General features: G+C 40.7%; 1 protein-coding gene across 2 annotated transcripts; it reads left to right on the top strand.

The window, feature by feature from the left end:
* Nucleotides 1-648: 648 nt before the first annotated feature.
* RGS4 (regulator of G-protein signaling 4) lies at nt 649-7,905 on the top strand. Of its 2 annotated transcripts, XM_008571923.1 has the most exons (5): nt 649-924; nt 3,782-3,886; nt 4,199-4,260; nt 4,863-5,029; nt 5,465-7,905. In XM_008571923.1, the coding sequence occupies exons 1-5, from the start codon at nt 881-883 to the stop codon at nt 5,702-5,704; spliced, it is 618 nt and encodes a 205-aa protein (XP_008570145.1). In that variant the 5' UTR covers nt 649-880; the 3' UTR covers nt 5,705-7,905. The 2 variants fall into 2 exon arrangements, with proteins under 2 accessions (XP_008570145.1, XP_008570146.1); XM_008571924.1 differs by lacking the exon at nt 4,863-5,029 and having other exon boundaries at nt 763-924; nt 5,465-5,633.
* Nucleotides 7,906-12,756: the final 4,851 nt, after the last annotated feature.

Here is a 12,756-nt window from a genome sequence, read left to right as displayed (position 1 = left end):
CTCCTCTGGTTCTCAAGCTGCTGTTTTAGGCTTTTTGCAGGAGGCAGGCATGTACAAGAGAGATTGCCAGTGCTAGCTGAATTCTGTTCTTTGTTCTTTGTAAGATTTTTCGAAAAGAATTCCACAGTCAGGTTGATTACAGACATAGCGAATCTGTTTTCCTAGGCTAGTTTTTCTATGCTGCTGGGCATGTAACTGTCTGCAATCTAGCTATTTCTCTCCACAGCCCTGTTTGCATGACAACCAAGACGACAACTTCTGCAAATCACTGCCTGGAAACAATGATCCTACCAACTCCTTTTTGGAAATATTGAGGATCAGATCTTATACCATGTATGACAGGATGTTTCTAATGCAAAAGAGGAAGGGCACTGGGAGTCAGCCCCAGAGTAGCCCTGAAACTCCCAGTGGCACTTTTCCTTCCAAGAGGCAAGTTTCCTTGATACTGTTTTTACAGACAAATGAATAAACCCTGTATTTTGCAACACTGTGCTCTTTTTTTCTTTGTTTTCTAGAAATTCGAAACCTCAGACATTGGTAGAGACATTAAATACTTTTTTGCCCCTGTATGTCTCCTCTGCGAGATTTTTTCCGCTTGTTTGCTTTACATTGCTGATGCGTCAGACCTTTCTTTCTCATCTCTTCCAGGCGCTAGAGAGGCAGAGGGAGACCCAGGAGCCGCTCCTGCAGCGCTGCCATCTGATTGGCTGGACGGCCCTTGCTGGGCTATAAAAGCGAACTCTACGGGCTTGGGAGGGAGACGCTCAGAGGATTCTGACAGCATCTTTACCGGAGAAAAGGCAAAGTGCGCTCAAAACAGAAGCCACAGCTCCTCCTACAGCATTTCTTTCCTACTTGCGAATTCCGAACTGTTGACAAGATGTGCAAAGGACTAGCGGGTCTGCCAGCTTCTTGCTTGAGGAGGTGAGATTGTTTCCAGCCACTAAGTATGCTAAATTTTTGGACAGACTTTCTCTGTTACTTACATGTTGTACTTACTAACCTAGTAATTTGGAATTTGGAAAAATGTGGTTGGGAGAGCACCACCTTCCTAGCTTTCCTCTAAGACTAGCTAGATATTGTGACTTAAGCACTGTGCTCCCTAAATTCCGGTACCTATGTGTTGTTTTGCATGACTTTAGTTTTGAGAACTGTCCTGATCTTTAAGCCAAGTCTTCTAACCAAACTATTTCTAATTAAGAAGTGATATGAGGTTTGGGGCTGTACATAGTGGTCTGTAATACTTCTATCTGTGATTACTGTTAATATTTGAGCATTGCTGCAGTACGTAGAATCATGGCTCTGTGCTTTCTGATAATAAACTAGATCTTGTTTGGGGGAAGATACCCCACAATGAAGTTTAGTTACATCGTCAGAAAGGCGCTATGCTTTCTACGTGGGGCTGCAGTATCTTTCGCGCTCCATGTTCTTGGAAGCAAATGTTACAATAATATGTGAGTTTCAAAGCTAGATGTCTCTTATCTCTCTGCCCCCACCTCTAGTTCTTGAAATGTCTTATGTGAGTATTGGATGAGAAGTATTGATCACGACAAATCAGTAAGGATTCTGTGGAAGATCTCATCCTAAAGACATTGTTTTGTCAGTACACTCTCTTGACTGAAAAAAGACCTTAAATCTTAGCTACTCATCTGTCTTTGGCTTTTTAAAAAAGGAATAAATAAATGCTTTCAGAGAATGTTCATATATTAGCCAGCTGAAAATAAAATACACAACTAATGCATGTTACTCAATCTTGCAGTTAAAGGTAAAGTCAATCCAAAGTTGTTCCACTCCACCTTCTTTCCTGACTCCCTGCAAATAGAAATCACTTTAAATTTCAATTTAGAAATAATCCCAGAAAGCATGGTCTTTTGTGTGTTACTAAGAAGTTTGCCTTTCGAATATTTTGTCATTCAGAAATATGAAAGTATTGATGGCTTCTTGAAAATGGAGCAGGAGGATCTGGCAGAGAGTACCTATGAAATAAGTACCTCTCACCTGCACCATTAATTTCCTGAACTGGATGGAGAAAATCCAAGTTTCAGTTAACTTATATATACAAGTAACCATACAAATTACAAGCGTGCCAGAAGGAAGTTATGCTCTGGTAAATATTTTGGGAGCTCACTTGAGGAGGTAAACTCTATGTCAGAGGTGGTGATCAGCTCTTCCCTTTCCTCAAGGATAAATCATAAATCATCTAGTCCAACACCTTCACCATCAGTGCCTGGGGCTCCAGAGCCACCCTTGACTGTTCAAGGTCATATTGGTGCTGGGTGGCACAATGACAACCAAATCCAGGTTTCCTGACTCATGACCTCTGAAGTCATTTTGGTTTTTATTTTTATGCTGTCTTGTTTTGTAAGTATATTTCCTAATCATACTTCCAATTCTTCATGAAATGGCTCTGCATTGGTCAATAACTGTCAGATCTCGGGCAGAGCTGGCACACGGAAATACAAAATAGTTTTTGTTTGGACGGAATCGTAATGCACTTATTCATCACCTTAGAATCACCCTAGCCTTCGTGATTATATCTTGCAATCACCAAGGACAGTTTTGAATCCTCTGACCAGTCACCAGCTGGGAAGCAGGGGAGAGAAACAGTCCTGTGTGGGAGAGAAAATACTACTTAAGGGGCAGTCCAAGATCATAATGGAATTTAAACTTCCTGGGAAAACCCACATAGATAAGCTGTATTCATAATCATCCTAAAATGTCTTGTTATCCTTGGGGTTTTATTTCTCACCCTCCAAATAGATGCATCTAGTTTTTCTTTTCTTTTTAAATGGCATCAAAATAAAAAAAAAAAGATTTCTTGGCTTTTATAATAAAACAGATACAAGCAAAAGAATAATTAATAATGAGTGAGAGTGTTGATCTAAAAGCTTATTAAAAGGTTCTCCTTTTCGAGTTAGGACCCCTGCTGTACCCAGGCTTCCCATTAAAGCAAGGCAATGAGCTGGAAGCTCTGCTCTAATTAAACCATCACTAGCTTCAGCGATGACTCTAGCTTCCTTCTCTTTATTGTTTCTAAGCCTCAAATACCCTTTATAGGGTATATAACCTTATAGTGTAGATATTAAAAAGGAAGGAGCAGAGGCAGGAGATTGAAAACAAGCATAAAGGAGCTCAGGTTTCAGCCTGAGCATTTGCATGCACCACCCCATTTTCCTCTGCTCTCTGCTGGAGCTGCACCCTTCAGTGTATACTCCGTGTATACCCTATTACATGAATTGCTTGGCCCACCACATACCTGGATGGAACTGAGTAAACTTTTCCTGTCCTGAGGGGCTTCTACAGCGCCCCCTCTGCGGCAGCGAGATAGATGGAAATAGCAAGCACCTGCCAGCAGGTGGCGCGCAGCAAGAAGGTGCCACGTTTGCAGTTACTGCTTGCTTTCCAGTTCCTAAAAATTACTCACTGAACAGTCATGTTTTCAGAGTGGTCCTATTGAAGATACCAAAGGTATTTCATTGGTCAAAATAACGGACATACAGAAGAGGTTTCTGAGGTAGACTGCAAGGTCAGAATTCCAGTTTCAGGTAGAGGAACCAGTGCGATCACTCTGGCCTCAAGGTTTTGTAGTAAGTCACAGGCAGAGGAAGAGGAATCTTGTTTTCCTGAGAGCTCATGCCGACTCCAACTCCCATTCCCATTCCCTAAACAAACTGCCTCTGCCCCACGGACTAGTAATGAACTCTTCAAGCACTACCACTAGGGGGTCTTTTAAAGAGACCTGGCTAACATTGTTAATTCTCACTTTTCCTTTTTTGTGCAGTGCAAAAGATATGAAACATCGGCTAGGTTTCCTGCTGCAGAAGTCTGATTCCTGCGAACACAATTCTTCCCACAGCAAGAAGGACAAACTGGTTATTTGCCAGAGGTAAGAGAAAAGGCCTTGGTGAAGATCCGTTGAGTGTTAACTACCTGAATGGCAGAAATGTTCTATCAGGAAAAAAAGGAAGTTATACCCCTAGTTAAGCTAGATTTAGATCAAGGTGGCTTCCACTTTCATGGAGATCATAGTTACGTTTGAAATCTCCATATATTCAGTGAAAAAACTGCCCTAATCAACAATAGATCTCATCCTAATAATGGGAAATAAAACTTCTGCATTTTATTTAGAATCTTGTACTTCTTATCCAATTTTGTATCATGGCACTCAGATTATTCTTTTTCTCTGTAATGTCTCTAGGGTGAGCCAAGAGGAAGTCAAGAAATGGGCTGAATCACTGGAAAACCTGATTAGCCATGAATGTAAGTCTGACAGGTTTTTATTTCTCTCTTCCTCTGGGATAAGGATAAAGACACTCTGGATAAGACAAGTTATCTCATATTATGCTGGTCTAATGGGAACTGCAGAAAGGTCTGAGTTCCTTCTGACTTTTAAATCCAGGAGAACCTTCTGGTCTTATATCCAGTCTGATTAAAATTTACCATTTCCTAGAGCTTTGGGATATACAATGGAAAGTTCATAAAGGAACCATGTGGAAAACTCTCTCTCCCATCACATGGAAAAAGGGCAGAGAAAAAAATTTTGAATGTTAAGATCTTGCAGAATCACCTCAGTTTTTCTTTCCCAAACCCATGTTGACAATGGATAACTCAATAGGCATTTCAGAAACAAAACAGTTTCCTGAATGAGGCTTCAACCTTGAGTAAGAATCACTAGGTGTGACTGAGATCCACCAAACATAGATTAAGGTTACCTGAACCCCAAGTTACCATCCAAAAAGAAAGTCAACAGGGAACTACTTGAACCCATGCTTAATTTCCCAAGTACTTCAGCTTTATCTGAAATACAATATCCAAGAGGCCGGCCAGTGTGATGACAACTGGTTCTTTCTCCTTTATCACAGGTGGGCTGGCAGCTTTCAAAGCTTTCTTGAAGTCTGAATACAGTGAGGAGAACATTGACTTCTGGATCAGCTGTGAAGAGTACAAGAAAATCAAATCACCGTCCAAACTAAGTCCCAAGGCCAAAAAGATTTATAATGAATTCATCTCAGTCCAGGCAACCAAAGAGGTAGGTGTTCATGGCAGAGAACTCTGTGGAACTTAGTGAAGATTCCTAGAAGTGGTTTTCGATGGCATGGATCTTTAGATCATGTGAGTTAAGCAAAATGTGTAACAGAGGAGCAGGCTATTTTAATCTTGCAACCTCAAATAAATCAGTTGAGAAAATAGCTTTTCTATCCATGTGACTTAGATGACCTCTCAATGAATTTTCCTGGTGAATCTCCCCAATTTGTGAGAAAGGATGGGAGATAGTGCCCTGACCACCCTGAAGTGGAATGAGTCTTTTATACTCTCTAACATGTGCAAGGGTGGAGCCAAATGTCCTTTTTTTATTCTTGGGATATGGAGTGTGTACAGTCACTTATTATCCAGTACAACGCACATAGCTTCTCATCCTCAACAGGGTTATGAGTGTAATGGAGCCTTGTCCTTTGTCCCTCAGGTAAATCTGGATTCTTGTACCAGGGAGGAGACAAGCAGGAACATGCTAGAGCCTACGATAACCTGCTTTGATGAGGCCCAGAAGAAGATTTTCAATCTTATGGAGAAGGATTCATACCGCCGCTTCCTCAAGTCCCGATTTTATCTTGATTTGGCCAGCCCTTCCAGTTGTGGGTCAGAGAAGCAGAAAGGAGCCAAGAATTCTGCAGACTGTGCTTCTCCAGTCCCCCAGTGTGCCTAATTCTGACTCAGAGGCAAGAGCTGAAATACTAAGACTCTATGCTCTGGAAAACCTGAGGCCAAATATTGATCTGTATTAAGCTCCAGTGCTTTATCCACATTGTAGTCTAGTATTCATGCTGCCTGCCATGTGTGAGACTTCCATGTAAAAACTAGATTTAGTTTTGGTGTCTGGGTGTTCATCAGGGTGGGACCCCAATCCAGTTCAATTTTCCCACATTTCTCTTAGGGTGCCATGTGAGCAAGTATCCACATAATGGCCTTGTAGATCTGGGTTTTCAAAGATTGCTGGCAGTTCTCTCCTCTCAATGGTTTGATCTTAGGTTGGTTGGTTGGTACACTTCATGTGACATCCACATGCATGTGTATTCTGTTAGCCAGCATTTTCTCTGGACTCTAGAGATGTTTAGATGAGGTTGATTTATGATATGTACGTGTAGAATGTATGTATATATTATATATATACACACACATATGCATACACATATATGTATATGTGTGTCTATGTATACATTGCGTGCACACACACACACACATTTCTGCAAGAGTGGATGGGAAAGACCCTAGGTGCTTATAACTAGAGTGTGTGTATGTACTCACATGCATGTTCTGATCTCTGGTTTTTCACACTGTGATTAAATAGGCCAAACTGAACTAACTGCCATGCAGGCTGAGAAAGGAATGCTAACTTGTGGAAAGTTGGCTGTGTAAATCCCGTGGGTCTTGCTAGAGAAACAACCAACAGACTTCATGCTTAATTTAACCACTGACATCACTGAGTACTATTCTAAGGAGTAAATACCATAAAGAAGCATACACCTGGCTGACACAGAGCTGTACTGGGCTGGTTATCACTCAACGGCACTTTCGAGTCCCTAAGCTGCTGGCCTCTCTGTCTTTGCCTGGGTGCTCAGGGCAAGCTTATTTGCAGCTGGGTTGGTGTAGAGTTGGGAGATGGGAGGCTTGAGCTGAGTGAAGAAATGTAGTTAAGACCTTGCTAGCTACACCCATCAGTCATTGGCTGAGCACAGAATTTAAGGTTATTATTCTTACCATTTATCCTTTTTTCCTCTCCTGATCAAGGTGCTTTTGTCATTTGTTTTTCCCTTGAGAACCTTGGCCATCAGATGAGGCTCCTCAGCTCATCATTGGTTGGTGGTTTTTTTCCCCGTACTGGCTGTAGGTTATATGCTACATTTCTAAACCAGAAGCAGAGGGGAAAGATTATATTTTATAGGGGGGAAACAATTTTCACAAATTGAAAAGCTCTCATAAGTTTTTTCTTTCAAGGAAGAACCTTGTTCACTTTATCCCAAACATTAGGGCAAACAGAGACATGAATGCACTTCTTTCGAGGCTGAGACTAAATGAGAGGGAAAAGAAAGAAAGAGAAAGAAGGGATTCCAATTGTTAGAACGACTGTTTGCAACTTTTCAAGGTACATGAAATACTTGAAAATTTTTCATTTTTGTTATTTATGATTTTTTTGTACAATGTTTTTATTATTGTATTGTTTTTAAATGGAGGTGCAGGATATCACCCGAATTATTCATGAATGCCCAGGAAGTAATTCTCATTCTTTGAAAACTACTGCCTTTGAAAGTGCACACATACGCACACTGCATCCATTGCTCCAGTATAAATTACATGCATGAGCACCTTTGTGGCTTTTAAGCCAATGTGCTGGGCTGCAAAATGAAGACACTGGAGTGTCCGTACAAGTCCTATGGTATGAAAGATGTAGGTTTTCTAATTGTACTTTTTTCATTTCTGAGAGTTTTACTCATAATCTCCCCAGAGTTCCTCATCGGTGTCCCTTTCTGTTATACATAGTTTCACAATTTTGTCTCTAGTTGACTCCAAACATATAAATCTATTGGTCTTGCCCTATTATAATTGTCACGACATTCAGATTGTATCTGTACTCACAGACTGCTGTCTCACAAATGAGTCTGGAAGGTCATTCTGAATGAGAAGTAAATTATTTTATGTAATATAGTTTTGAGTGTGTTTTTCAGTTGTATTTTCCTGTTATTTTATCACCATACGATAATATGAGCTTACCTGCTCCTGGTCCGTGGACACAATACTCCCTCTAGATACACGCCTGTTTTTATCATGTGCTTTATAGGTCTCAAAGCTGATACTTCCAGTGAATCACACTCATCTTATTAAAAGGGTAAATAAATGCTTCATACAAAATTATCTGCTTGGAAACACATTAATGATTCACAGAGACATGTTATGAGAAACAACAGGGTATAGAGTGACTTTAGAAAATGACTCATAGCAGGTCTTTCATCCCTCCCATGCCAACAAACTCTGGGAAAGAAAGCAGAAATTGAATACTGTTGATTCTTCAGTTCCTGCCACAGCTCGGCCTGCCTCTGCTCACAGAACCAAGGCAGGCTTGGCTTCAGAGACTTTGCTCTACAGATTTAGAGTTTGCTTGCAGGTCCTCAATAGGTTTTCAAGGGATAGGGTTGACCCTCCAGTGCAGCTCTTCTTCTACTTCCAGTTTCCTGCCTGATTGAGGGGAGATGGAGCAGTGACACATCAAGGGATTGAAGGAGGTATAGACCTCGGGGAGGGAGATTCCTGCCCAAATTGCTCAAAATCTTTTCCTCACTGTTGCTGATTCTCTTGCCTGGAAAAGAGGTCACAGAACACTGACAGCCGCAGTCATGGGCACTGTGTCTGTTTTGTTATGAAATGCCCCATTTCCTGAATTCTTCCTTTTGCATTGTAAGAGTCACGTTTACAAGGTGTTAGGAACAGAAGTTATAGATCCTTTTAAGGATCTGCTGAAAACTACAGATCATCTCCTGGGAAAAATACACCAAGGAATCCAAATTTCTCATAAAGGTTTAGAGGAAATTTTTCAGTCACCTTTCAAACACGCAAGACTATCATTCCTCTCTTTCATTATAGGTGTGTCAGACTCTCACAGAGAGCATGCACTTACTGCTCCCTGTATGTAACAGTGTCTTCCAAGGATTGCAGGGCAATTTAAAGTCAACGCTATTAGCAAGTGTAAGCAGTGTTCTTTTCTCCAGTCTCTACCTCCCTCATCCTTTCTTTCTTCCTTATAGTTGGCCATTAAAGAGGTAACAAATATGTGCTGTCTCTTTTTCTGAAGGTGATATATACCAAGGCCCATGTTTTGAAAAACACTTATTGCTTTCTATGTGCCAAGTACTGTCCTAAGTACTTCATGTAAATAGCACACTTAATTCTCAGAACAAACCTAAGATATAAATGCCAATCATAAGCTTTGCCTCTGCAGATTTTTACAGACGAGGGAACTGAGGCACAGAGAAGTAACTTGCCAAGGCCAAACTGCCCTCAAGTAGCAGAGCTAGGACTTGAACTGAGGCAGCCTTACCTCCAGAGAGCACGGCAGAGATGTGCAGTGATCACCAAATACCCACATGTCAATGGACAAGAGCAGAGTGTCACTTTCAGACCTATGTAGTCAAGAATAGGGCCCCAATACATTCTTTATCTTTCTCTTCTCCTTCTGTGGCAACTTGGGAGTTATGTGTTCCAGATGGTGCAGCTACAGAATGGAGAAGGGTTTTATGACCAACTTCAGAATATGAAGTTAATAAAAAAAGAAATCATTGCTAATTTAAGTAATTTTTTGTAGGTTTGTCTGGTACTGCAGCAAAATATTTCTTACTCTGAGTAATGTGTGGACTGTGCTCTTAGCCCTTGTACCACACTGTTGCCATTTGTTTGTGTGTGGAGCAGACACTAGGGTACAACCTAAGAGGACTCATTCACATTAATAGCTGTTTGAAAACAAAAGTGACTTCGTTGGGAGATACTCCACAACCCAAGATGCCTCAGGCTATGTTCTGGCACTCCATATTATTAGTGCCTAGGTTTTTAAAGTTAGAAATAAGATGATAGAAAAATGAAAGAGGAGGAAAGAGGAAAGAAAATAAATTTTAAAAAAGAACTATCTTCAAGGGTTTGTCCAGGCCAAACATATGGACAAAAAAATCATCACAGAAAGCCAATCAAATAAATTGGCTCATGTGACCAGACAGACTCAAAAGCACAGTATAAAAACTAAACAGCTCTATTCATTTAATTCAGAAGCTAAATTCAAAACATAAATCTGCTTAGGTCATTAAACTCCGAGATGATCAACTAAATTACCTGTTTTAGTATGCATTCTTTGCTTCTTTAACATTTGAGGTCACATGGAAATGTAACATGAGAAAGAAAAATACTGGGTTTTTTCCTTTTTATGATACAGAATAGAGGAAAAATTGGGTTAGATAACTTAGTCAGGATTCATTTGGAATTAGAATTTTTTAAAAAAATTGCACATGCAAAGAGATAACTGGGTGAGCTGGGGTCAACGGCTGCACTATTTCTCAGGCATACGGGTGGAGGTGAAAAATGTCTGGAGAGAGAATTTGGTTTCTAAAAATGACTTAAATTTCATAGTAGTATCTTATGTTTATGTCACATGTTTTAAGTGCCAAGTCTATGCTGAGTGCTGCACATTATCTTATTTAACCCCTAGAACAAAACTCCAAAGTAGATGGTATTAATATCTTTCCATTGTAGATGGAAAACTTTGATATAGGAGAGTTCAGAAATTTACCCAAGATCATGTATCAAAGAAGTGGTAGAGCTTGGGTCAAACCCAGAAATGTATCCCCAGAGTCCACGTTTGATCACTGTAGCCAAGAAAGAAGAAATGAGAGAAGAAAAGGAAGAAGGAACCAAAGCAAGCAAGGAAAAAATAAGTGGAAGTGGAGAGAAGGGATAAAAAGATAGAAAGAATAGAGAAAAGAGGGGAAGGGGAGAAGAGAAACACAAGAAAAAATATGGAAGAAAAGAATGTAAAAGAGAAGAAGAAAAGGAAATAGAGATGCTTGTTGTGACGAAGGAAAGAATGTCAAACACTCATCAGTCCTCCTGTCATAAGTTGGCTGTGCCCATCCTAGAGCACGTTGCTACCATAGGGATGTCTTCATGTCCTGCCCAGGATGGGGCAGGTGGCAAGTCTCCCAAAACTAGTGAAAATTGAGTTTTGGAAGCAAGGGATAGATAACAAGGCCAGGTTTCTCTCTAAGAATCACTTTTCTGTTTCCTTTCCTTTCTCCAAATTTGCCAGATTCTGAACTATTTGCAGAATTGACGTTCTCTTTTTTTTTTAATACCTCAAAAAAGAAGAAAAAAGAATAAGAGGGAATACTGCAGGTCTCCTTGATTTGTTTACCACTGCATGGGGAGGCATTGCACAGGGAACCCAAGACATTTAGCCAGTGTAGGAATCACGTGCAACCAGGACCCCAGCTAGAAACAGGCATTTGGCACATGGTCCCGGTTACATCACTCCTGCCTTCCCTCTGGGAGGGAAGATGGCAGTGACCACAGGGCCTGGGTTAAAAGGAATTGTCCCCCAACCCCCAAGACAGCACAGGAGTCTGGTCAAGGCAGCAATGTGCACGAATTAGTCATGAATTAGACCGTGGGGAATAGTGAGTGGTGACCTCTTGAGAGTGCATCTGCAGGGCTGACTTTGGGGGCATTTCTTCTGAAGCAGGTAAAACAAGGTAAAACAAGAGTTTTGTTGGCTTTTTCAGGTATCATTTGTGAAATTCCCAGATTACTCATTAATCCATTTGGACTTTCTGGAGCCGTCATCTCCCAGAACAGTATATCCCTGAGGCATCTGTTGAACAACAAATTGTGGGAAACGAATTCTAGTTAAGTCTCAGTCTAGTTCAAGACAAGGCCTGTTCATGTTTTCTTTTACCACCATGCCGAGAAGATCTGCCCTCCTTCTCCTCTTCCTGGTTCTCCTCTGTATGACTTTGTATGTTTGCTACCCTTGCTATCTAGCTAATATTTTCATGACTTTGAAGTGTTAGAAAGAACAACTGTCAAGACTGTTGGCAAATTCCAGATCAAATGTTGTTCTTTCTTCTCTGTTTTCCACCTTGGTGAAGGCCTGACCTTAAATGGAATCACTCCAACTAGAAACCACAGGGTCATCCCAGTTCCTCTTGTGTCTCTGTCACTGTCGAAGTCTGTGTTCCATGACTCTCCTTTATCTAGCTAACTCCTACTCTTTATTTTCAACTCTACTCATGACCTACCCACATTAGGAAGCCTCCCCCACTTTCTGGCATAAATAAATGTTCCTCTGTGGGGTTTCCTTAATACTCTGGTGTGCTTTTATTGTTACTACCACAACGTCCTATAACCACTAATTTATGTGTGTCTCCCAAACTACACTGCCGATTCCTCAAGGTTGTAAACCATGTTCATTTGATTTTATAATCCCTGCACCAAGGGAGTAGCCTAGTACAAATTCGATGACTATTTGTTGACTGAGTGACTGACATTAGTTTTACCTGCTCCTGGATAGGAAGCCAGCCAGCCAGCTTCTCACACTTCTTAAGTGCTTACTGTATACTCAGTGTTGATGTGACATAATGCTTTCAGAGTTTACTACTTTTTGCTATATTCCTCTTGGAGAATACAAGGATGTTTCTCCCAGCTTTGTGCTGGGAGCTGAGAGTAAAATAATCAGAGTAAGGAAGATCTGGTTGGAGCCACTTTACAGAAAAAAGATTTTAAAGAATAAGTCACAAGAGTGCAGTGTGTTCATATATCTATTTTGTACATATAATTAATGTTTACATATAGTTTATATAATTATGTGTATATATAACTAAAATTGTTATGCTCCTTTATATGCACAACCTTCTAATTTCTATCCATTGCATACAAGTGCTGACATTTATTGTTTACTCTCTACTAATACCATTCTATTTGTACAAACTGATTCAGTACATGTAACAACCCTGTGATGAAGGGGCACTAAAGTTTATCACCTCCCTTTTACAGGTAAGAACCTAAGGCATGGAGAGGCAAGGACCTTGCCCCAAATCATGCAGCTTATACACAAAGAAGTCAGAACCTGGCCCTAAAGCAGTGTGGCCCCAGAGCCCGTACTCTTTGCGATGCTGCATCTCACAGAAGACCAGAGTTCTGTCCATATTACCACCACTCAGAAAATGA

This window comes from Galeopterus variegatus, unplaced genomic scaffold (assembly GCF_000696425.1).
Source record: "Galeopterus variegatus unplaced genomic scaffold, G_variegatus-3.0.2 Scaffold734, whole genome shotgun sequence".
In the NCBI taxonomy this organism is placed as follows: Eukaryota; Metazoa; Chordata; class Mammalia; order Dermoptera; family Cynocephalidae; genus Galeopterus; species Galeopterus variegatus.
This window is presented reverse-complemented; position numbering and strand designations above follow the sequence as displayed.

Coding starts and splice junctions, on each gene's coding strand:
- RGS4 (XM_008571923.1), top strand. CDS start 881: ATGTGCAAAGGACTAGCGGGTCTGCCAGCTTCTTGCTTGAGGAG. Junction 3,887..4,198: donor AAACTGGTTATTTGCCAGAG/GTAAGAGAAAAG, acceptor TAATGTCTCTAG/GGTGAGCCAAGAGGAAGTCA. Junction 5,030..5,464: donor CAGTCCAGGCAACCAAAGAG/GTAGGTGTTCAT, acceptor TTTGTCCCTCAG/GTAAATCTGGATTCTTGTAC.